A 26,833-nucleotide genomic window follows, 5' to 3' on the forward strand; every position below is an offset into this window, starting at 1 on the left:
ACTCTGTACATGTTGCAATGAACCGTAGATTGTATCAAAGTTTCTTTGGTTTTGCAACAGAAACAAATATTGCAACCAAAAATGAGCTCAGGAGAAGCTGAAGGGCAGGAAACTCTATACTTGGGGCTATCCAGTACTGTGGCTGCTGACCACACGTGCTATTTAAATTTTAATTGATTAAAATGAACTAAAATTAAAACTTAAAATTGAAACTAGTCACGTTTCAGGTGCTCAGTAGCCACGTGTGGCTAGTGACTCCCATGTTGGACAGCCCAGAATCATCACAGAAAGTTATATCTGGCAGCACAACTTTAGGTAAGCTTGCCTGGAAGCCTTTGCTTGAGTTGATGAACCCAACCATTTCCTCCATTCTTCCATTGCTCCATTCGTGATCCAAGTTGCAAGAGATAGTTTGATTGGCCTGACTTAAGTCATTTGCCTACCCCTTGTCTATGCCGGGGTGGGAGAGAGGTTCCTGTAAAGGAAGCCTCCAGCAACCCCCTTGGAGCCACCAGGGGACCTGAGTTCAGAACCCCCGCAGCTGCAGAGAGCGGCAGAGGAGCATGCAGCGCTGTTGGTGGACATTGGGTGGCCCAAAATGGACAAGTCATTTTAAAAAGTAAGGTACTTTGTTTCATGCAGTATATAACAATATATTCTTTGGAAGTTAAAAAATATATAATAATGCTTCAGATACTTGATGTAAAAAGTATATGTAAACATTTAAAAATAAAGTTTTGTTCTTAATCTGTTTCTCTAACAGTAAATGGGATAATAGTCAAGAAAACTTTCTAGAATAAATAGTAATGAAAGCTATATCGCAAAGGCTTTAATTTGTTGCTAGTTAGCTTAATTTGCTCTGGAAAAAAAAAATGTTTGATGTACAATTTTTCTTTCTGTGCCCCAGTTCTTAAGAAGTTTTTAAGATTTTGCTAAGTGCTCCTTTAGCATAAGCCAAGCAGAGCTCAAACCGATGTATTTTAGGTAGGTTCTGCTGGGGTTTAGCCAGTCAGGTTTTCCTTCTCATTTATTCCTGTCTTGTTCGTTTTCTGTGTGTGTGTGTGTGTGTGTGTGTGTGTGTGTGTGTGTGTGTTCTCTCATTGTTTTGCAACATGGTAAAAAGTAAAAAGCCTCAGGAAACAAAGTATTACAACACTTTAAACATTGGTCACAAATTGAAGAATAGATATTTTTATGCTGTTTTATGATTGTGACATGATCTATTATGAGACCAGTAATCATGCCATGTTTGTTCACATAGCACACTTCTCTTTCTTAGTAAAAGTGAGAGGAAGTCAGTTTTGTAAGCATCCTGCCCAGATCTGTCAAGAAAGCTCTTGCCTAAAGCCCTCTGACAGAGTTCCACAGTAATCAGTTGAAACAGGCATTTTAATCCAAAGTTAACATTTTACTGTAATGTTTCCTCCACAGTTCAAGGAAAATATAACCTTAAGTGGAACTTCCTATTTATGAGAGGGGATTTAGAAATAATCAAAAGCGATATTTAAGTAAGAAGTAAGAGTCAGAGATCACTGCTGATTGTATCAACAAAATGCCCTGAATGCAGTATCTATATAACTTTCCAACTTAAAGTATTTGTTGTAAGCATCCCCCTTTATTAGCATGGCTTCTTTCTCCATGAATTCATAAGAGGAGGGAAATACAAAGGCTAAAAGGAAACCCAGAGACAAAAATAAAAAAAACTTGGAATTTTCTACCTTGTACATATTACTAAAACATAATTTATAATCCAAAACTATAAATTATGTTCAGTTATTTACATATTACATTATAATTGATTGTGAAATGTCAAAGCTTGCTTTAAATTATTTAAATACATGTAAATATACAAAAGGAAAGTAGCATCTGTACTTGGCTTAATCAGTTTAGGACTTTGGTCTGGGAGGAGAAGGGTGGCAGTCCCAGATTGTTGCCAGCAGGGAATACAGAGGAGTGGGAGGAGACCAGATAGTTTTCCTTTCTTGTCTTCTCTGGCAAAAACAGGCTTTCTGTGTTTAAGCCACTGCTGATATAGAGGTTGCTACTTTAAGCTTATTTTAATAAAAGTGCTATAATCCCAGGAGAGGATTACCTTGCCTGGGGGGGGTGGGGGGAGCGATGGTTCTTGATGCCTTCTCAAAATGATAGATTAAAATGATGGAAGTTTTTTTAAAAGGAATATGATATTTCAAATATATTTTCATTCTGTCTAAATAATACATAGAGATGAAAACATTTTGTTACATGATTAAAACAGTTTTACCACTTGAGGTAGCACCCACTTTCGTTTTTCCATTATAATAGAGCCCCAGTTTTATTCCCTATGCGATGGCAAACACTCCGCAAGAAGTGCAGCCTTGAGAAAACTGGCCCCCAGGTTTTGTGGTTGACTTCTAATGGTATCAAGGAAGTGGTTAAATCAAAGTAATAAAATTAAAGCTCTTTTTAAAGAGGCTGGCTTTAATAAAGTGGACAGTGAAAAGTTTAAAGATCTGTTAGCATTACATAGCGAATTCCTGACTACCAGGGAACTCACTCCCGTGTTCATTTGTTAATGCTCTTCCTTGATGCTCATTTGTTTGAAGAAGCAGAATCTTGAAACTCAATGCAAAATCATTAAAAGAATATACAGAACATGCATATGAAATCATGGCTATTTTAGGTAAGCTTGGTCACGATATGAGTAGAAGTGTTAAATTTTTAAATGCAGCTCCACTGGAAGGAATCAGGGCTCTGGGAAAGTGACTGATTCAAGGTCTGGGGAGGAGATGCTCAAGTTGAGCTTAGAACATTCTTGTGATACCAGGTAACGAGTTATCAAAGACTATTAAGGTCATGTCAGTAGGACCCTAGAGCCAATCTAAGCAAGTTCCCACTGACCAAAGATGGGGTAGTTTGAGCATCAATAAAGATAAAAACTGCAGTGGAGTCTAATACTTCAACTATGTTAAAAGTTGTCAGTTTTGTGGTAGTTTCAAAGATTAAAAATTTCTTGGTCACCTTTGGAGGATGCTAGGGAACCGCCTTTTGATTTTGAAAATTAATAAATAAAGGGAAAGAATCAACTACTTAAAGACTGTAGTTACAAACTCATTTTTGTATTATCGATAGATCACATGCAAAAGATATGACAGACACCATTTTGAGTGTTTTCATCCCCTGTTAGTCTGTCTGTGGCTTCAGACAGTGGTTCAGAGCTACCTGCTTCCCAAATTTGAGTGCCAAAAAGAGAATTAGATTTGTACGTGAACAAACCCCAGGCATTTGAAGGTCTGCTTGCTCCGTCATCAGCACGCTGTTGTTGACTTCCATGCTCATCAGGTGGCAGCAGTGACTCTCACTATTCCTCCTGTCACGACCCAACGTATCTCTTAACTCACCTCCTACCATCTATCTTAGCCCAGTACTCTCATGGTTGTACCCTAGATTTCAGCGTCATCAGTAATGGCTCCATTCTGAATCTAGATTCCTGCATGTCACTCTGCAACATCCTAACTTTCCAGTTCTTTTTGGACCTCATCGAATCATCACGTCCATGGACATTTTCACTCTCAGCCAAGTCCTTCCTCTCCTCATCGAATTTAGATTTCATGGTCTTTTGTGGCATGACTTACTTACAAATGACCTTAACTACCTTTGCACCCACCTCATAGGGGAATTATAAGGATTAAATGAGCTAATTAAATACCTATGAAGTGCTTAAGACAGTTGACCAGGTGTTATTACATAGTGTCTGCACAATACATGTCAGCTATTGCTATTGCCCAGCTCCTCGTCTTTTCTTGTACTTGTCTCGTGAAGCTCCAGCTTACATGCCTGCTCTGTGCCTACCCCCAAATGGCTAGGAGTTTCTAGAAAAAACCATGCTAATCATCTCATGGCCACAAATCTCCAGTGTGTAATTAGTTTTGCCCAGCAGTCTTGCCATTACTTCCCTAGTGTGTTTGCTTTCTACTCTCCAAAATGTGTGTTCAGATCTCTTTCCTTAATCCATCTACACTTGCAGACATTTTTGGTACAGATAACAGCAAACTGTATTTCAGGAGGCCTAAACAATAAGAAAATACAGTGTAATAATCACAAGAAGTCACAGCATAGGGCAGTCTCAGGATTGGTAAGTTCAGCAGCTTAGTGACGTCTTTCTGCTGTGCCATCTTTAGTTTGACGATTCTGCCCTTGCTGGCTTCCATTATGGTCACAAGGTGGCTGTCATTGCTCCAACTGTCACATGTAGACATGGAAGCCTCCTGGGAGAAGGCCTGTTTATTCCTGGGAGTCTTTATTTCAGTGAGGAAAGTCTTTCCTAGAAGACACCTACAGACTTGACTTCACTGGAAGAAGGCTGGGGGAGTAGTGGAGGCGTAGGTGTCCAGCTGAGCAGCACCTTCCTCCTGCGTTTCTGCTGCCTCACTCACTTCAGTGGGCACTTCTCAGCGTCTTGCTGACTCCTCCTCTGCGCCATTCTATCTAAATAGTCTCCCTAGGTGATCACATCCAGGCCCCTGGCTTTGAACGCCATCTGTATGATAGTGATTATTGATGAACATTAGACTGCATGTCCAGTCACATGCTCGACTGCTCCATTTATGTATCTAAAAGACACCCCACCCTTAACATGGCCAGAGTGCACCCCTGCTGCCTCCTTTTTCCAGTGTCAGTAAACAGCACTGCTTACTAATTACACTCTAACCAGAAATGTAGGCATTAGATTGATTTCCTTTTCTCCCTACATCCATTTTACTGGCAGTTTTGGACACTCACCCCAAATCCCTCCCCCTCTCCCTGCCTATGCTGCCCTAGTTCAGTCCAAGCTGCTATCATACCTCACTCGGAGGACAGCAGTAGTCTCCAACTGGGCACCCCACTTTGATCTTGCCCCTACAGTCTGTTCTCTGCCAGCCTTACAAAGGATCTTTTAAAACACAAATTGAATTATGTCACTTTCCACTCAAAACCCTCCAGTGTCTTTACATAACACATAGAGTAAGATGTAAAACTACACTGTGTCTGTGTGATCTGAACCCTGCTTGTCCAACTTCACTTCTGCCACTTCCCTCACAGCCTTCTCCCCATAGCTACAGTGGCCTCCTTCTCTTCCTCAGTGCTAAGCTTGGCTTCCCCTTAGGGCCCTTGCATGGCTGATCTCATCACTGGGCATTCTGTCTGATCTTCATGTCTCTGGCCTGTTAGCATTTAGACGTGGGCCTCCCCAACCACCCAATCTAAATGAGTTGTCTTATGATTATCTCAGAACCTTTTTCCCTGCCTTAAATTCTCTTCGTAACACTCACCACAACCTCAGTTCTCTCTTGTCCATGTGCTTGTTTATTGCTCTTGTTCTTCCCTTTCTTTATCTGAGATGTACGCTTTGTAAGGTCTAGGACGGCCTATCTGGTTCACTACTGTTTGTTCAGCACCTGAGACAGCGTCTGGCACATACTAGGTCACTTGACCAATAAATTAAGAGGTTGAAAGAATGGATTTTATCTGGGAAAAGTAGAACAAATAAACTCCCATCCAGCTTCATCTAACTATTTTTGAAAGAGAGAGAAAAACAAAACTCCTAGTATGTCACCGTATCATTCATGATATTGGAAAGCACACAGTAGAAATTGACTTTGGCTACCCTACATGAAGAGGAAATTTATTGCAAGGTTCCCAGAATCAATAGCTGGCTAGAGAATAAGGCTTAGAGCCCAAACTAGACCTTAGGAGCCCTGGAAACACACAGTCTGCACCATTGCAAGAACACAATACAAGAATCATCAGGTTGGCACATCACTGCCCCTGCATTGCCTGTAAGCTTGGAAAGTCTGCATGTTACAAGATCACCCATTCAGGACTCCTAGTCCTGAGAAGTAACATCCAGTGGGTCAGATGTGACTCGGATGCCTGCCCTGCTGTTCCAGGGCAGAGAGAAGGAGGATCTTGGTCTCCACTGGAGGGATTCTTTACTGTCCCAGGCTGAATACAGCGGGGTGTATGTGGGGGAGTGTTCTCCAAAAGCAAGACCAGGATTTTAATGGGGTCAGTGGGTGTTGGGCAGCTGAAACATGACAGACTTCGAAAGCATGTGAGTAGTTGTTCTGAAATTTCTCTTTGAGCCTGTTGGAGCCCTGCCACAAGTAGTAGAACATCTACCTACCTCCTCCATCTTCTTGGCTCATAATGACCATAGCTTGTCCTCAAACCCAACTCTTTGCTAGTGATTGATGTTCCTACACCACTGTTTTCAGAAGATGCTCTCAGATGCCCCATGGCTTTCTGTCGTCCTCACAGTAGTCCATAGGTCCTTCCAGGCCCAGGGGACCTATGGGATCTGGACCTGCTCCAGCCATTCTGGTCTCCCTGTGCTGCTCTGTGAGTCAGACACAGTCCCCACAAGACCTGTGCAGTATCCACTCCTTGGTTCCTTTTGTTCTTGGCTCTAGTGTCACCTCCTCCGAGCCCCTCCTTGGCCATCCCGTCTAAACTGTGTACACCCCACACCCTGATACACTCTACTCTCCAACTAACAGTATGTATTTATTTGCTTATTGTGGGCTTCCCCACAGGAATGTCAGCTCCTGGGAGCAGGGGTTTGTTTAGTTCACAGCTGTATCCGTCTGCCCAGAACACGAAGCTGCAGTAACTACTTGAATGAGTGAATAAATGTGTCATTTTGGAAATGAGTTCCAAAAGAGGAATTCCAAAATGGTCCTGAATAACAAGTATACAGCATTTGGGGTGACTGTTCTGAAATGGCGCATATTCACTTGGTTATGTAAATTCTGTTGCCTCATTAAAAATGAATCATCTCCTACCTCATGTTTTATAGCAATGGGTCAGCAGAGCCCACCGAATCAGAATCTCCTTGATGACAGAGCCAAAGCAAAAGGCCTTAGAAAACAACTGGCATTTTCTGAGCATTCCCACATTAGAAAGGGCAGGGTCAGTGTCCAAGATGCTTCCTCTTCATAACATAGTAACGTGGCTTTGGCACGCTGTTTCTGCTTATTACTCTGATGGATCTTCATGGGGATTCATGGGACACCACAGGATGCCTTTTTCTGGTAGATGATGAAGTGACTCAACAGTAGTTGTTTTTTTGTGGAAGCAAAACATGCTCTGAATTTACTGCCCCTGGAAAGGGTTAAATTACTTGTATTTTAGCAGGAGCCCTGTGAGTTATTGTGGAAACTGACAGAAATACAGCTGATTCAGCTTCCGTTCATACTTCTCCTCGTATTTGGTAGTACCGTGGGGTACCTGCAGGAGTGTCACGGGAGTGTATGACCTCCAGATACCGTGGTCCCTTAGTGTTAACGTTGCAACCCAGGAGAGCTGAGGCTTCCCAGGTCCTGGAGAACTTCCTGAGAACACAGGCAGGAAGTGGCCTGGGAGGCTTTTACCCAGTGGTTGGCTCTTTGTCTCCTTGTACTGTGCTCTTCAAAAATAGTGTAGCACTTTTATTCCTATTACAGTGTCATATTACTGTTGCAGAACATTTTTGAAATACAACCAGGCAAAATGAATAAAAGCTGATCATTATCTATCAGCTGATCCCACAGAGACAACTTTCTGGATACATTTGATGTATGTATATGCCTACTTATATTATGTACCTACTTACATGTACCTTACCTTTTATCAAGCAGCTTACAAGCTTATTTCATAAGTTGCTCTTTACTGTCTTACCACGTAGTAGATAAGAATCAGGCAGAGGTAGGTTTGGATCCTATTTCTACAACCTAACTTTGTGACTTTGGGCAAGTTACCAAAACTCTGTGAGTCTCAGAGCAGGGCCCAACTAGGAGTCAGGGCTCCGTGCTGGAAGCTCTTGGGATGGACAGTAGTGTAAGTTTGAATAGAGTCTCAGACCTGTGTGATTTTGAATACATTAGGGCGGCTGTCAGAGTGGAATGATTTTAATTCCACTGGGGACAACCCTATTTTTAGTTCTACTGTTTAATTTCTCCAGCCATCAAGACTGTATCTAGAGATGGCACTTTAGTGATCCTGAACTCAAATCCCTATTGGAACTAAGCAGGTTGTGTGATCTACAGAGGCAAGCCTGGTGTAAGAAAATCAACCGACAGAAATACAACACACTGTCTTCACTTGTACCTAACTCTAAGCTAATATTGGAATTTAGTATTCAGAATTAATAAAAGAAGAATTGAAATAAATTCTCTCTAGTACTTCTTTTTGTGTTTGGAACTTAAAATATCTGATGCCTTTTCTTCCACACCAGGTCTCAGTGGCACATCTTGTCTCTCGGGTTGCAGGATGCAATGCTATAGTGAACCTTGCTTCCCTAATGAGCTAATTGCTTTATTTCATAATAGAAAATAGCTGTTCATAAACAGAAGTACTTCCAAACTGGACTAGAATGTTGGCATGAAAGTATTTTCTGTTTGGAGTAACTATCCCTGAGACGGTTGTAGAAGTCTGCGATTCCACATCAATCATATTTAGTTTTTTGTGTCGTATTGCACTGCAGTTCAGTAACTTCCATTTGTACGGCTCGTTGCTCACACTATCAGTATTAATTGACAAAGGCAAACTGAACAGGTCATATCATTTTTATAAAGGTTGAAATTATATACCTGGAGCTATTGAAGGGTCAGTTACCTTTAATTCCATAAAGTAAAAATATAGTTCAAACTATCAGTCTTTGATTTCTGCAAACTGAATGCAGCATATGAAAGTGAGCCAGATAATTTCTTACCAAACAGGTTTCCTAAAAATGAAGTTTTGGTAAGAATGAGCAAATTAAGTCACATATTTGTGTAACTATTTAAGAATGCCCCTTTTGACAAGTAGTGTTAGGGAAACTGGATTTCTGCCCGCAAGAGAGTGAAGTTGGACCCTTACCTTATACTATATACAAAAATTACCTCGAAATGGATCAGATACCTTAATGTAAGAGTTGAAAGTACAAAACTTAGAAGAAAACAGTGGAAAAACTTATATGACGTTAGATTTGGCAATTATTTCTTGGCCATGACACCAAAAGCAAAGGCAGCAAAAGAAAAAATAGATAAACTGGATTTCATCAAAATTAAGAACTTGCATGCCTCAAAGGATACCGTCAACAGTGAAAAAGTAACCCATGAGTTGGGAGAAAGTATTTGCAAGTCATGTATCTGATAAGGAATTGATATCCAGAATATATAAAGAACTCCTTCAACTCAACCACAGCAGAACCCAATTAAAAAGAAGATATACAAATGGCCAATAAGCACATGAAAAGATGCTCAGCATCACTAGTTGTTAGGGAAATGCAAATCAGAAACCACAATGAGATTCCACTTCACACCCTTTAGGGTGGCTACCATCAAAAAACAAAAAGTAACAAGTGTTGGTAAGAATGTGGAGAAGTTAGAACACTTGTGCCCTATTGGTGGGAGTATAAAATGGTGAAACTGCTATGGAAAACAGTGTGGCTCTTTCTCAAAAAAATTAAACGTGCTTTTACTGTATGTTCCAGCAATTCCACTTCTGGGTTTCTACTCAAAAGAATTGAAAGCAGGGTCTTGAAGAGATATTTGTGTACACGTATTCATAGCAGTATCATTCCTCATAGCCAAAGATGGAAGCAGCCCAAGTGTTCCTCAATAGATTAATGAATAAACAAAACATATTCATATAACGGAGTATTATTCAGCCTTACAAAGGAAAGAAGTTCTGACACATACCTTCTGTCCATCATACAGAAGGACAAATACTATATGATTGCACTTACATGAGGTTCCTAGAGTAGATAGCTTGTGATGTCAACCAAAAAAGCCAAATCTTGGATGCAGTGTTACTTGATGCGCCAAGCTGAGGATTTTTTCCTTGGATCCTATGATGCAGTGTTTTCAGCAGAACAGAAAGGTCTCTTCAGCACCAGGCCTCTCACACTCACATCGTGCCCTGCAGCAGACAGTTAGGTTTGCATCCGTTTCATCCATCAAAGCTTAGAGTTCAGTGCCATTCAGCTCTGTTTCATGGTGTTAGTTTCATGACTGTTCCTTTGTTAAATATTTATAAAATCTTTATTCCTGGAGAGAATCATGCCATAAACAAAATAATATGATGAATGGGCTTAAGTGGACTTGCAAAATATTGAGTTTCCCTTGAATAAAAAGTCCAGCACTAACAATGACTGTTGAGGGTCACATTTGTTAATTTTGACCAATCTACATTAAACTGTTCACAGAACACAACAGAGAATCATTTCCTAACGTGTGCTTATCATGAATACTATATCCGTAAGTACTTTAGTCTCATGAAAATCCTCATCAGCTCCATGAGTAAATATAGCTATCTGGGTTGTATTATTTATATCTCTGTTCTAATCAGCCGCCACTGGAAACACTGTAAATAACTTTTCTTTTCCATATAGCTTGTTCCGTAAGTTTTCAGACCTATCTTTACTACACTGAGCAGTATCATCGTTTACAGTTAGATTTAAATTTGTCGGTGCTTCATTTTTTCACACGCGTTTGTTGCCACGTTGTCTAAAATACCTTTAAACTTACCATCTATAACTGCTTGGGCTGTGTGAGCAATAAGTAACTGCAATTTACAGAAGCAGTACTCATTTAATGTTCAAAAACAATCCCTACTGAAAATGTCAATCCTTTTGAGGTTTCTTTTTGTTTCTTTTTTTTTTTAATCACCTATGTTTTCAAAACATGGTCATCATTCTCAACATGGTTGCTTAATAATAGCATCCTAAGCTATGTTCTTCCAATGCTGGCGTGCTTTGTTTGTTGAACATGTAGGAATATACTTAATTATTGAAGGGAAATATGCTTTCCTGAAACTTGTCTCCCCACCACTTTTGGTTGAGATGTGAATAAGAGTATATTTTGCCTGCCTTTGTTGCTTAAAGAAATGTTGCTTAAAGAAAATCAAAACTTCTCAGTCTGTAGTACTGGAGTAGCAGGAAGTGGTGGAGGCTGTGGCAGACTCGAGTGCATTGCATCTAAAAGGTGCAGCTACAGTTAACTTCCAGGTACAAGTCAGCTTTTCTATGAAATCACCCACCCAGTTTATAAATGTTGGTAACTAGTGCAGAAAAAAAAGTTTAAACTTTATGGGCCAGAGAAACACAGTGGGCTTGTTCAGATGTTTGGCCATCAGTTTGCTTTTTGTCCTCTGAACCTTCGCAGTCAGCCTTTCCTTGGCCTCCTGGGCAGTCCAGCCGCCACTTTAAGGATAAGACTTACAAGATGAGATTTAGGATTTGCAGCTGTTTTCGTATTCTTATTGGTAGAAATTGAAGTTCCCAGTCAGAATATTACCTGCTTTTGTCCAGCTTTCTGTTTATTGAGATCCCAGCCTCTTCTCTCAAAGATATTGGGGTGAGCAGATAGATGGATCTAATGGATTAATGCATCAGGGGATGATTAGTACTTGCACTGAAAAATAAAACCCCGGGACGAAGCCTATTTTCATGAGTAATTATCTGTTTTTATTTTCGTTAAATTAAAATTAGTTTACGGTTCATTTACTGTAAATGAGTCTTCAAAAAAGCACATGAGTTGAATTGCTCAGAATTTGATGTTTTATCTAAACTGAAAGGGAAATGCCAAGCTTGATGGACCTGTCGTTCCTCTGGTGAACCGGCTGAGGGAGAGAAAACTCCTTCCCCAACCAGCCCCTGACCCCCGCAACTGCGGTGCACCCTGTGGTTCCTGACGTGGTTATGATTGTGGACTGGATTCAGGAACACACCAGCCATGGTGCAAGTAATGGTCAGTGTCAGGATCACTTAATGATATAAGGTTCTTAAGTGCTTTTGGGGCATTAATAATTTTATAAACTAATTAAGAAATTAGATTCTGTCTTGAAGTAGTTTTCCAGTTACTCATTTTGACATATAAACTTCTGGCCCTGGTTTGTTTTTATAAAAGAAGAAATGAAACATTGAAATGTTAAAAGGAAAGGGTGTCAAATCACTGCCTGCATCTTCTGTCTCATCCCCTCTGCAGGGGGCACGCAGCGACTGCCGCGTGCCATTGGGATGTCCCTGGCCAAAGAGCTCATCTTCTCTGCACGTGTGCTCGATGGCCAAGCAGCCAAAGCAGTGGGCTTGATCAGCCATGTTCTGGAACAGAACCAGGAGGGGGACGCTGCCTATAGAAAGGCCTTGGACCTAGCAAGAGAGTTTTTACCTCAGGTATTTTAATTGCATTTCCTTTTTTTACTCTTTTTAGATAACTTTATAACAAATTGACTAGATTAATATTAAGAGCCTTCAGAATTAAAATTAAGATTTGAAGATAATCTGAGGCCCCTACTGTAGCCATACGTTGATAATATATCACATACATGTTTATCACGTGGGACAGAACTTCCCAGCAACTTAAGTTGTTCGCCAGCTAGCCCTTCTGACCTGAACTGTACACATGAAGAGAAACAGTGACGGATGGGCTGTCACACTGGATTGCCCCCAAACTGAAACACAAGTAAGGAGCCCAGAGTCAATTATGCCAAGTGAGCTTTCATTGAGATCCCATAACCTGAGATAACCTGCTTGAACAGCACCAGTTGTGTGTCTTATTGTGTTTGTTTTTATGGTGATGTAGGCATGGTTTTAACTCCTTTGTGCACAGTATGCTTCCTCACAATTACACTTCAAACCTGGGACTCACTGCACATTTACTCACAGATCATAATCCTCATGAGTAATATTAATAACAGCGCATCGAGGGACCTGTATTAAGGGTTTCTTGGTTCTCTCACTCTTTTAGGAGTATTTTTCAAATATTCCTTTCTTCTGAAATCATGGATTAAAGGATTTTTGCTATGTAAACAGTTAGTGACTTGTCTTTATTCCTAATGGCGTGTAAAGTTTTATAACTTCTGGAGTCAAAATTACTTCCTCTCTAACTCAAACAGAATTTGTAACCAACGGCCATGGGTCCTTTTGGGAAATCTCTCTCTAGAAAAATGCATGCACCCTCCACATTTGTCTGGAGTTTCGCATCCAGTTTCAGGAGGCATCCTTGGAGTTCTTTGTTGTAAGACAAAGCCCAGGTCTGCTGTGATGTACCTGTCCCCTGAGAGCTGTCAGACGGGTCCTCTCATTTGAGTTGGTTTCTAAAAGCACACTGCCTGCTGTTGATGCTACTTCAGTCCTTCTCAGTTAAGTTATGAGCTATAAGCTCTTCCAGGGCAGGGACCTTATATAGTTTATTCCCCATATGAGGTAACACAGAGTCTTATACTCTGAATTGATGGAGAGAGAGCAAGTAGAAAAGACTTTTACTAGTTTAAGAAAAAAAAAACAGCTCCCGAGTTCTGAGATTCACAGCCTCTCCTGATCCTTGGATGGGAGGATTCAGCTCCCTGTTCCAGAGCTCTGCCCAGGTGGCTCATTAGCCCCCTGGCACCTCTGTGGTTCAGGTTCCTTATCTCACTCCTGGCAACTGGCTTTTTCTCCTGTGACTGCAGTGCTGTTAATGCCATCACTGCCCACAGCTCACCCCGCCCGAGAGCCCCCTTCTCCCCACCTCCAACCTGACATCTGGCTGCACCCTACCACGTGGTAAACCAGGCTGAACTCATCGTCTCTTTCATCTGAAGGACACGCCTCTGAGAACATTAATTGCTGAAATTAATTTTTCCCCAGGTGAAGGGAGATGTCAAATGACTTTGGAAAATGTGTAACTGTGAAACTGTATACAAAAGTTACAAAACAGAATTTGAGGTGGAATAATCTTCATTTTTACAGACCTTGTTACAAAATGATTAGTCTTCTTAATAATTAGAAAGCTTCTATAAAATTAGTATTTCTAGGTGATTTCTGTATTATATGTTACTTCCATTTTTCTATCTTAGGAAAAAAGTTTGTATATAAAGAAGAGGCACTGGTTTTATATTTCAAAAGAGAAACTAATTAAGCGTTACATCTAATAGCATTTTCACTTTCCTGTTTCTCCAGTTTTATAAACCTTGCTGCCCAAAGTGTGGTCTGTGGCCTAGCAGTTCCAGGCGTCCGCGGGGAACATGTTAGACGTGCAGAATCCCCGGCGCATGCCAGACCCCTGAATCTGCATCTCCATTTCAACCAGGGGCTTGGGGAGTTGTGTGCATATGCAAGTTTGACTAGCACTTGTCTGGGTCAACTGGTAATAAAAGTGAATGGAGGGGCTTCCCTGGTGGCGCAGTGGTTGAGAATCTTCCTGCCAATGCAGGGGACACGGGTTCGAGCCCTGGTCTGGGAAGATCCCACATGCCGCGGAGCAGCTGGGCCTGTGAGCCGCACTTACTGAGCCTGCGCGTCTGGAGCCTGTGCTCCGCAACAAGAGAGGCCGCGATAGTGAGAGGCCCGCGCACCGCGATGAAGAGTGGCCCCCGCTTGCCACAACTAGAGAAAGCCCTCGCACAGAAACGAAGACCCAACACAGCCATAAATAAATAAATAAATAAAATTTTAAAAAGTGAATGGATAAGTTTCCTGTGGAGAGGAGCACTCTGTTAAAAAAAAAAAAAAATGAATTGATGATCTTGAAAGAAAAAAAAAAAACTAGTATGTGTAACATACATACAAATCACATCTGGAAGGATTCTAACTGAGATACTTGCCTAAGCCTCGGAAAATTGCAGTCTCTGAAAAAGATTTTTCAGCATGTGATTTAGGAAGAGAATTTAGATAGGTTAAAGTAGATAACCGAAAAATGGCATTTTTCATGCCATCCTACATTTATCCACTCACTTATTGGAGTCCTTTGTTGTGCCTGTTATTTAGAGCCTCTTGCATTTTAATTCAAAAGATGCTTTAAAACACGCCATTGAATTCTAATTCATCACCCAATAAACAATTTTCAGGAATTTAAAATGTGATCAAATAATTAAATTCCATCTGGAGGATTATGGTTTCTAAGACAAAGTTATGTGTCCCTTCTCGCAGAGGACTCCTAATTCTTTCCTCTATGACCCTCACACATCCTGAAGGACTTGTTTGGACTTGAAGCTTTTGTGTGATGTGGGAGCACTGCCTGGAGGACGCGTCTTTACTAATACATCATCATCGTGGTTAGTTATTGATGCCCAGGGAAGAAAGATACAGCTCCACTGCCTGAAACAGATGATATCTGAATCCCATGTTAATCAGTAGTGTCAGCCTCATCTCCAGCCCAGGGTTCTGTCAAACCACTAATGGGTGTGTTATTGTGCCAAACACTTTATCTCCTTTTCTTTTTCCTACTTAACTTGTAGGGAAATTTGCTGAACAATGAAAAGCCCTCTACTGGACACATACCACCTGCTGACCTCCAAGCATATAGTTTGCTGTGCCACAGCATGCTGTGAAATCTGCATAACATGCTGGTGCAATAGATTGTTACAATTGCTGTTTAATTAGGGCCTTGCAAGGCTCCTAAAATACATTTTCCATCAACTGTCTTACAGCCATTGTTGCCTCTATGCCATGGATCCAGCAAAGGGAATTTCTGAATTTGACTGAGATGTACAACATGATTTGCATAAATAATTAAAATATGTTTCTTTAATTTGAATTTTAGGGACCTGTTGCAATGAGAGTGGCAAAATTAGCAATTAATCAAGGGATGGAGGTAAGTGCCTTAAGTTTGAGTTTCTTGTTGGAGTAGGTAGTGGAGATTTAACTTAAATGAACCATTATTTTTTAATATTCTAAAATATAGCTGTTTCACTGCTATGATTACTGAAAGCTACTGAGGTTCTTTTTAGCTACCTCAGTGATTGCACTCTGCTTGTATCTGTTGTTGCTTCAGTATCATAATCACAGAATTCAGTAATTTCACTGATGCCCTGCAGCATATGACATGCTTATTATTTATGCCATTGAGTTAATAGATTTATTGGCTAGTAGTTCATAGAAAACCAAAAGAAAAGGGCATTCTGTGTATTCTCAGCACCAGTATCATATTATAAAAAAATGTTCTAAGGAGAACTTCCTGGCTCAGAGCTCCTCCTAAAGATGGAGACCCTCTTTAACTTCTTGATGTGCTTTCTGCAGTGAGACACACATAAACCCTGCAGGGGGCCCTGGGGTTACTCTGGAGAGAGAGCTCCAAAGGAGTGGAGGCCCCAGGACAGGGGAGAAGTAAGCAGGGCAAGGGAGCAATGCAGGTACCCATTTACATTGGGCTTTTCATTACAGCAGTTGTATTTTGGATAATTAATTACAGGAATTTTGAAGAAAGATATTTCTTCCTTGCAGACCCAGAGGCCACTATATTTTCCTGGCCTTCACAGCAGTAAAAAGAGGTTAAATATGTTAGTAATAAATACATTTTTAAAAATTTACAAAGTATTTGGTTTTTAAAAATTCTTACATAACAGTAACAATGCTGGAACTTCCCTGGTGGTGCAGAGGTTAAGAATCCGCCTGCCAATGCAGGGAACATGGGTTCGAGCCCTGGTCCAGGAAGATCCCACATGCCGTGGAGCAACTAAGCCCGTGCGCCACAACTACTGAGCCTGCGCTCTAGAGCCCGCGAGCCACAACTACTAAGCCTACGTGCCACAACTACTGAAGCCCACGCGCCTAGAGCCCGTGCTCCGCAACAAGAGAAGCCATCGCAATGAGAAGCGCGCGCACCACAACGAAGAGTAGCCCCCGCTCACCACAGCTAGAGAAAACCCATGCGCAGCAACGAAGGCTCAACACAGCCAAAAATAAAATAAATAAAATGAATTAATTAGAAAAAAATTCTCTAAAAAAAAAAATAGTAACAATGCTAATAGCAAAAACCTTATATGACCCTAAACAGCTAGAGAAAGCCCATGCGCAGCAACGAAGATTCAACACAGCCAAAAATAAAATAAATAAAATGAATTAATTAAAAAAAAAAATTCTCTAAAACAAGAAATAGTAACAATGCTAATAGCAAAAACCTTATATGACCCTAACTATGTGCCAACCCAATGTATAGCTTATGTAGTTTATAAAGACTTCACCTAGATTAACTCATTTGATCCTCACAATAACCCCATTTGGTAGATAAATGTAATTAGCTCCTTGTTCAGATACACCTCTCTGAGACAAGAGAGGTTAAATAACCTGGGTAACTAAAGTTACACAGCTCCCATATGATAGAGTCAGAATTTGAACCCAGGCCACCTGGTTCCAGAGTTTCTCGTGCTGGTCATACTTCTGATTTGCTGTATTACATCAAAGAATTCTGTTCTTTTGGAATAAGGTTATTAAATTTGAATTTATATTTATATTGAGTATACCATATTTTAAAAAGTAATTCTTGCTGAAATGAATTATATTTTTATCCTCAGGTCGATTTAGTAACAGGATTAGCCATAGAAGAAGCTTGTTATGCTCAGGTATGTAATACAACCACGAATTCAATGCAGATACCCCTTACCTTCTGTGTAAGTCAACTAAATTATATATCACTGAACCATGATATATACACACTATTACAAAATCATACAGATGGGTTGAAATTATTTGTTTCTGCTGTTTGACTGTTACCAGCTCTTACGACTGATTCTGTTCCACATACTAATGACTCCTGTCTATGTAATTTAGAAAATGCTTAGAATAGTTAAGTTAGTACCATTTGTGCTGTAGCTGTCTCTCTGGCTCATGTTGTGTTTTCTGGGTGTGGTCTTGAACCCTCACTCCAGGGTAGAGAGGTGTGAGGAAGGCAGCTGTGAGCACGTGCCTCCAGGAAACATCAGTATTTGAGACTCATTGGCTTTTCCTGATGTTCTGAGCCTTTCCTCCTACCCACTGAAAGTTCACTAGTTGAATTACATATACAGTTTTCCTTTTTGTACACAAATTAATAGGGCTTTTTATAGAGGAACAAATCTTCCTTCCTCCCTTCCTTTCTTCCATCCTTTTTTAAATGAAAGATACTTTAAATGCTTGTTCTAAGGCATCTAAAGTAGCACAAGAGTTTTGTTCTACCTTTTGTGAGAATTGGAAACTGTGTCAGCTCCCATTTAAGCATGGCAGTATCATGAATTAGGAGCAATAGCTAGAGTGTTACTCTGCGCCTGGTCTGTATATATAAATTACCACCTGTCATTGATGAGCACATACCATGAATGAACTAAATTACAAACCTCTTACAAATGGACAACCTCAGAGTCTGAAGAAAAATTTTAAAAGCATATTTGGCCACACCTTATCAAATGTAACAGGAATCATACAAAGTATTCCATCAGACCACAATGGAATTAAACTAGAATAGAAGTCAATAGAAGTCAGTAACAGAAAGATAGATGGAACCCCACCTATTAATGGTGAGATGTAATCTTTTTAATAAGGTTAAGCAGTGTACTTCTAAATAACATGTCAAAGAGAGAGTCTCAAGAAGAATTAAAATATATTTTGAACTAAATCAAAACGAAAATACAACTTATCAAAATTTGTGGGAATATATGAAAAACAATGTTTAGAGAGAAATTTATAGCATTAAATATGTATATTAGAAAAGAAGAAAGATCTAAAATCAATAATAACTTTCCACCTTTCAAAAGTGGAAAAAGAAGATCAAATTAAATCCCAAATCAGAAGAATACAAATAATACTTTAGAGCAGAAATCAGTGAAATTGAAAAAGGGGAAACAATAGATAGAAAACAAAATCAAAAGTTGGTTCTTTGTAAAGATCTATAAAATTGACAGACTTCTAGTCAGGATAATCAATGAAAAAGGAAGACAAAAATTATATCAGAAATGCAAGAAAGGTTATTACTACTGATCTTATGGACATTGAAAGGATAAAGGAATACTGTGAACTATATATGCCCACAAATCTGATAACCTAGATGAAATGGACCAATTCCTTGAAAGACAAAATATACCAAAATTCATCCAAGGATAAAAAGATAATATGAATAGTCCTATGTTTGTTATAGAGATTAAATCAATAATTAACAAACTTCCGAAATAGGAAGCACCAGGCGCAGATGGTTTCACTGGTGAATTCTACCAAACATTTAAGGAAGAAATTACACCAATTATCTACAATCTTTTCCAGAAAATAGAAGCAGAAGGAATACTTCCTAACTCATTCCATGAGGACGGTATTAGACTGATAACAAAACTAAAGACATTACAAGAAAGGAAAACTATAAACCATTATCTCTCATCAACATAGATATAGAAATCCTCAATGAAATATTAGCAAGCTACATCCAACAATATATAAAAGGAATTACATGCCACAACCAAGTGAGATTTTTTCCCAGATATGCAAGGCTTGTTCAACACTCAAAAATCAGTTAATATAATGCATCACATCAACAGGCTAAAGAGGGAACTCTGGTGAAAGAAATCACAATTTAAACAAATAGCTATCCCATATTCATGGATAGTAAGACTCAGTATTATTAAGATGTCACTTCTTCCCAACTTGATCATAGATTCAATGCAATCCCAATAAAAATTCCAGAAAGTTATTATCTTAATATTGGCAAACCAGTTCTAAAGTTTATATGGAAAGTCCAAAGACCCAGATTAGCCAACACACTATTAAAGAACAAGGTTGGAGGAATGACACTACTTGACTTGAAGACTTACAATTAAGCTACAATGATCAAAATAGTGTGGTACTAGCAAAAGAAAAGACACATAGATCAATGGAACAGAATAGGGAGCCCAGAAGTAGATTCATACAAATATAGTCAACCGATCTTTGACAAAAGAGGAAAGGCAATTCAATGAAGAAAAAATAGTCTTAAAAAGGAATAGTACTGAAGCATCTGGACATTGAACTAAAAAAAAAAAAAAAAAAAAATCTAGACACTGACCTTACACCCTTCGCAAAAATTAACTCAAAATGTGCCATAGACCTACATGTAAAATGAAAAACTATAAAACTTCTTGAAGATAATATAGTAGAAATTCTAGGTGACCTTGAGTTTGGCAATGGCTTTTTAGATACAACACCAAAAGTGTAATTCATGAAAGAAAAAAATTGATGTTTGACTTTATTAAGATTAACTTCTACTCTGCAAAAGACACTGTGAAGAGAATGAAGACAGGCCACAGACTGGGAAAAATATCTTTGCAAAACATATATCTGATAAAGGACATGTATCCAAGACATACAAAGAGTTTTTAAAACTCAACAGTAAGAAAATAACCCATTAAAAACTGGGTATAAGGTCTGAAGAGATACCTCACCAAAGTAGATGTACAGATGGCAAATAATCATAGGTAAATATGCTCCACATCATATGTCATTAAGAAATGCAAATAAAAACAAGATACCGCAGTTTGGCCATTTCTTACATAGTCTTACCACATGATCTAGCAATCATGTTGTTACATATTTACCCAAATGAGTTGAAAACTTATGTCCACGCAAAAGCCTACACACCGGTGTTTACAGCAGCTTTATTCCTAATTGCAAAACTTGCAAACAACCAAGATGTCCTTCAGTAGGTGAATGGATAAACTGTAGTACATGTATAAGTGGGGTGTTATTCAGCTATGAAAGGAAATGAGTTATCCTACCGGGAAGAGACAGGAAGGAACCTTAAATACATATTGCTAAGTGAAGGATTTCAGTCTTAAAAGCCTGCATACTATATGATTCCAACTATATGACATTCTGGAAAAGGCACGGGGGTGGGGGATAAGGGATGACTAGGCGGCACATTAGGGATGTTGAGGGCAGTGAAACTATCCTCTGTGATACTGTAATGGTGGATACGTGACATTATGCATTTGTCAAAACCCATGGAACATCCCTAATATAAACTATGGGCTAGTTAATAATATTGTGTTAATATTGGCTCATTAGCTGTAACAAATGTATCACATTAATGCAGGATGTTAATAATAGGGGAAACAGTGGGGGGGCTTGAGGGAGTATATGGGAACTCTGAACTTTCTGCTCAGTTTTTTGGTAGACCTAAAATTGTCTAAAAAAAATAAAGTCAATTTTATTGAAGTATATTTGAAATGGGAAAAAAAGCATCTTAGAGTTAGAATGATAAATTTGGTCACATAATTTAAATTGTTCAAATGATTTCAAAATTTTAGATTGTCTTCTAATTAGTTTCCTTAGTTAAAGCTCATTAAACTTTCACAGTTGTCTTTATTTTTTGGCATAGATAACAATGTTTTGCTTCTCTTAGACCATTCCAACGAAAGACAGACTTGAAGGTCTTCTTGCTTTTAAAGAGAAAAGGACCCCTCGTTATAAAGGAGAGTAGAAGAAAGAGAAATCTTTAAAATGCCAGTGTAATAAATATACTTCTGGAAGTATCTTTCAGATTCACGTATGCCTCAGCATCTGGAATCCCAGAGACCAAAGTGAAGAGCGAGTTATCCACATACTGAATTAAGTATCTGGAGTGGACCCCTATGTGTACTTGTTCAAATGTGTATCATCATTTTCATTCAGATTTATAAAGCTAATAGTGTATACTGTCAAAAACGCCAGTTCAAAATTAGGTATACATTTTTAAATACCTCCTGCATATGAGGCTTTCTGTTCTTAATTTTTTTAATGTGAATAATTTATATATTGCACACGCTAGGAAAAAATATTGATTGTATGTCTCCTGTGCTACAGTATGAAAATAAAATTATTTCTATGTACCAAAAATGTGAAGTTATACCAAATAAAGTTTCCAAGGGATTGTACACATGCACCCGCACACATACATCTCATACTGAAAAAGGAGCTGATAGAATTCTGAGTGAAAATTATCAAATATAAGTAAAATTCGTGAAAAGAAAACGTGGAAATTTTTCTCTTACCCCATTCTTTTTGTATTGAATAAATCATTGCATGTTGGATTTTAGAAGAAACCACCTTTCCATTGCTGATTCTGTCAGGTGACCTCTTTACGTAGTCAGTCTTAGAATACAGTATGGATGGTGGAGAATTAATCCAGTCAGAGACTGGGACCAAAGGCCTTGTGGAGGCCAACTGGAGGCCTGGAACTGTTGTACCTCTAAGCCCTCCTAGCAAGTGGCCTGGCCCCCTGGCCTAACCCAGAAATAAAATGGTGCAGCCAAGGTTGGCCCTTAGAAGTGGCTTGGTCCTGGATTAAGGGTGAAGTAAAGCCTGCTTTCTGCTTCCTTCTCCCCAGCTATTTGCAGCTGATTTCAGTAAGGAAAGGAGGTGAACACAGCACCCCTCTCTCCCCGTTCTAACAAACATCATGCCCTTCTACCCCTGGCCAGATAAGCAACTAGAAATGGAGGAGCTGCAGGGGTGTGTGAGTTTATATAGCCTTGCCTGGGGGACAGATAGGAAGTGTGTGGGAAATAGTCAGCTGTAGAATTCAGTGTGCAAAAGGGAGCGGAACAGTACAGCTCCCTGAACGAATTTGGGCTAGCTTTATTTTGTGTTCATTTGATCAAACCACACTGCCTTTTGAGACTGCATCCAGGGCTGAGTCCAGCAGTGCTGGAGAAACCCCCCTTTTCCAGGACCCACGCCTGTTACTTGCCAGCTCCAGGGGTCCCCCACTGTCCCCGAACACTGCAGCTGTGCTTCATTGCAGTGAAGTCAAGTTCGACACGTGGGTGACTGCCTGTTTCATGCATTCCCATGCTCCGCACCACAGCTTCCTTGCTCTTTTAAAGCATATAGACTTGGAATTTTTTAAATCACCGAAACTTTTGTTTTTTAATTTGAGAAATTGAACTCTCAATCTCAATTCTAAAATCCTTGAAAGAGATAAGCGTGGACTTAACCTCAGCTGATGGGCACCCTGCCAGGGGGCAGGCCTGCTTACTGTGCGCGTCCTTGTACTACAGCAAGCGCTGTGCTCTTTGTCACCTTTGATGCTGACTCTGTGCAGACTATGATGTTTGCTCAGCTGATCGCCATCATATGAAGGGCGCTTGTTAAAATTTACATTCGGCTCTGTGGTGATTGTATCTGGTGGTGTGTACACTTTGCTGATAAACTTGTACCATTCATTTCCTGCAGGATAATTTGCAAATAAAGTGCTGGTCCTAGTTTTCATGATCCTTCAGACGTTTCAGGACCCCTTGGCTCTGTCCGTGACATGTGCAAATGCCACTTCCATTCTAACTGAGTAGGAAATAACTATGTTCATGGGGAAAAATATTGAGTGTGTTGAGTGACTTGTCTCTCCTAACTTGGATTCGCAGTCTGCTGCTGATTGAACGCCATTTAATTTCCTAACAAGTTCTGATTAAGTCCCTGGAGTGATTAAGTCAATGGAGTGTATCTGAAAGCAAAGACATCATCCTGTAGTCACTTCAACGTGTCTGCCCAGCTGTCTGTATAGATGTTTGCCTTTCCCTTGGTTTTCTCTTCAGCAGGGCAGTCTTGCTGGAGGGTGGTCCTAACACTCCCCATGGGTTGAAGCCCAGTGGCTGGGTGCTGGGGGGGCGTGCTCGTCCCTGAGGAAGTGCCTGCATTAGCACGTGGGCCAGAAGCTCCTTTTGTTTTCCTCCAGGGCTTGGAGTGTTTTCAAGTCCTTACACTGAAACCACATGATGCAAGCTGGTAACACAGTGGATGTATCCATATGTTCAGATGAATTAAAGGCGACCAAGAGGGAGGATGATTAACCGGGCACACTTACAGTTCAGGGGAAAAACATTTCACATTATCTCAGAGCAGGAAACCTACTAGTCTTGGGGTAATGTAGTGCTGGTTAATTTATAACTTATCTCTGAAAGAAAAAGAGGTCTCCAAGTGACAGAGATTCTGAGTCAAGAGAGGACTTGTAGTCACGGCCAAAAGAAGACTCAGATTTCCTGTGATTCATTTTCTGTGATTTAAAGGGTCATTTCAACTTTGTGTTGTTTTCAATAAAAAATAGACATGGTTTTCCTGTCTTTTTTTCCCCCCTCTGGCTGTCAAGAAATTTGGCGTGTCACACAGTGTTACTTTTCTGACGATACTTACAATAGCACTCTGGACATGGACTGGAGAGGTGGGGTGTCATTTCGTGTAAACCACACTTACAGAAAATGCTTAATTTTCATGTGGACTCATAGCTGGCTACCCACTGACCCTTTTCCTCACTTAACCCTAACTCCCTCTTCTGGTTAAGTGAGGCCCTACATTTGCTCTGATTTGGGGTCCAAAAATCCTGGCAGGCAGGCAGACTTCTTAAATGGTTAATCCTGCCGTTATTATTTGTCTACTTACCTAGTTAAATAGTGTATGTCAGCATTTATTGGGCTTTATCAAAAGACAGTCAAAATTTTCTTATATTTAAAAAGAATGTGTACGTGTGTCACAAAAGAAAAAACAGAGCATTTTAAAGTTACTTGGTAGTATGTTGGTAAAATGAGAGCCACTCTTCTGCAGAGATGAGACGCTACAGATTGTGGTTGGGGGTATTTTGGCAGATAGGGGGATCAAACACCCTGCTCAAAATACTTGTGGGTCTCAAGCCCTAAAAACTCACTGTTTCAAATGCCTTTTCTTTGGGAACCTCCCAAAATTCAGTTACCCCTCAGAGGGATAGGCACAATTTGGTGTGCCATAGTTCTCAAACCAATCCTCAGGGCAGTGTGAGCCAGCTGGGCACCTGCCAGAATAAAGGACAGACCCCAAGGACAGACCAAGACATGCACCTCTCGAGTGGTCAGGGCCAGCCCTCATGACAGTCGTCCGCACACCAGCTTAAAGGAGGCGAGGTAGGAATATAGCCCTTCCTCAGTGAGCTGACAATTCCCTGGGACCAGCAAAGTGAGCTCATAGCCACCAGCATGTCAGTCCCATCTTAAAAGTATAGAAAACACAGTATTATGTGTTTTGATCAAGGGGACATTTTGACAATATCATTGAAGATACTAATGTGAATACGATGAGAGAATTGGGGCCGGGTATTGTTATGATAATAATGACTACCATTTATGAAGCCCTAAATACTTCCAGGTGTTTCCATGCGCTATTGTATTTACTCTTCGTAGCATCCAGGAAAGAAGAGGCACTGGTTATTCCTGGGACCTAGAGCAGGAGGCTGGAGCACAGCCTGATTACAGGTGGGTGGTGGAGTCAGGAATTGAACCTGGAGCTGTTGACCTGTCATTACTCTTAAGCCTGAAAACAGCTGAACAACACAGCCAAAGGCTACCAATACATGTGTATGTCAACCTTTGCCCAGATTGGTTCTAGTTTTCTCATGACTTGGCAAGAGATAGTGTGTGTATCGAATGATCTGACGGTGGGCAGGCAGTGTGACACAGCGATGCCTGCTCAGTGTCTCCTTTAAACCGAGCCCTTTGCCTGCATGTTCACATCCAATACTCAAAAACCTTAGGAAATGGGTTTGTCATTTTCTAGCTTAAGAAGCTGAGGCCAGAGTTGGATTTGTGTCAGGCATTCTGAATTCAGAGCCCTGACGTTCATCACGACACCCGGAGAATACAGAGCCCATCTTGGCAGCTGTGAGCAGTGAGTCTGAGGACTCGTGTTTGATAGGGATACCCATCAGTAAAGAAGCATGTGTGGGTGAAGAGCACCCCATGCTTCTTTTGGGGAAGCATAATGTGCATCTTGCTCTATTCTGCACTGGTCAAGCTCACCTAGAGTCTTGTATTCACTTCTCAGTGTCACAGTTTCAGGTGGCTGTAGATTCCCTCTGTGCTTTTCTGGAAAGCACACAGGAGTTCTTTTTTTTTTTTTTTCGTTATATTTTTTGGCTGCATTGGGTCTTCATCGCGGCACACGGGATCTTTGTTGAAGCACGCGGGATCCTTTTTCGTTACAATGCGAGGTCAGCTGGGGGTCTGTTTGGGTTTCTCTCTAGTTGCAGCGCTCGGACTTCTCTCTAGTCACACAGGCATTCTTTGCCCAAGTTTCAACTCTTCTGAAACCAGTGATGAGACCAGGTAAAGCATCTCCTCCCTCTGAACCTGTTTCTTCATCTGTGAAGGAATCGTAGTCATTTGTGATAACTGCAAAGACAGACTGGATGTGTCCAGGCAAAAGGGCTTTGGAATCAGTAAGGTTGCCTTCTACAGAAGTGGTGGTGATATTTTACTTGTTTCATGTTTCAGAAGAGAACTGTTGGGACAGGGAGGTGGGTCTCACAACCACGTCCAGTTCGGGGCCGTGTTCAGGAACCTGGGCGTTCACTCAGGAGACAAGAGGTCAGGGGAAACCTGGTGGCTGGCTTTTTTAGAACCACAGTGTGAAACTGGAAACTTCGAGGCTGCCAGGGGCCAGAGGAAGGCACACAGGCCCCCCACTCCCAAAACCCCTCTTCCGCTCTGCTCTGCGTCTGTCCACAAACAGAGATGAGGGCTCTGGTCAGTAGGGGAAGCTGCTTCCACTCTCCCAGGCCCAGGAGCAGCTCCCTGACACTGAGGTTGAAGCAGAAAGTGGGCAAGGGGGTGGGACAGAGGACAGTTCCTCTAACTCATCTCTGTCCCTGAAGTGATCCAGATGGCACCCCTTCAGCTCCCACACGGGCTGAATAGGTGGGAAATACATGGCTGCAGAGGCAGCTCACTTGTTGGGCTGGGTCATAAAGAAGCACAGAAAGCAGTAATCTGCCTAAGTGGGGCTGTGGTTAATAACAACTCTGGTCCTTGGGATAATCCATAGTTTAAGCAGTAGTTCTTTTAATATTTTAAGAAAAATTACCCTTAGGCCTGAATGCCATGTTTATAGTACCAATTTTGAGGGCTGGGAAGGAAGGATTGCCCATTTTCTCATCACCCTGTTGGCTTTCACATGGCTGCCTGGTGGCCTCCCTGTCACAGAGGAGATGCTGGAGGATGCAGTCCCTGCGGCGGGTGAGCCGTGACCAGGCCAGGAACAAGGTGGACTGCCTGCACCATCCGCCCACCACATTCTCACTGCCAAGTTTCAGTCCTAATACATTTCCAAAGACTGCCTGTCAGATGTTCTCCAAACAGTCTCTCGTGAACCCATTTCACAGAG

General features: G+C 40.7%; 1 protein-coding gene across 2 annotated transcripts in view; it reads left to right on the forward strand.

Annotated features, from left to right (window-relative positions):
- Positions 1–21,685, forward strand: part of AUH (AU RNA binding methylglutaconyl-CoA hydratase) — a 161,700-nt gene extending 140,015 nt beyond the window's left edge. For both annotated transcript variants that reach the window (XM_068553314.1, XM_068553315.1), the window contains 4 exons: positions 11,967–12,154; positions 15,504–15,554; positions 17,254–17,301; positions 21,078–21,685. In XM_068553314.1, coding sequence (XP_068409415.1) covers positions 11,967–12,154; positions 15,504–15,554; positions 17,254–17,301; positions 21,078–21,155 — 365 coding nt within the window. In that variant the 3' untranslated portion in view covers positions 21,156–21,685. The remainder of the gene's footprint in view (positions 1–11,966; positions 12,155–15,503; positions 15,555–17,253; positions 17,302–21,077) is intronic.
- The last annotated feature ends 5,148 nt before the right edge of the window (positions 21,686–26,833 follow it).

The sequence above is a fragment of the Eschrichtius robustus genome, chromosome 10 (assembly GCF_028021215.1).
Source record: "Eschrichtius robustus isolate mEscRob2 chromosome 10, mEscRob2.pri, whole genome shotgun sequence".
NCBI classification, from domain to species: Eukaryota; Metazoa; Chordata; class Mammalia; order Artiodactyla; family Eschrichtiidae; genus Eschrichtius; species Eschrichtius robustus.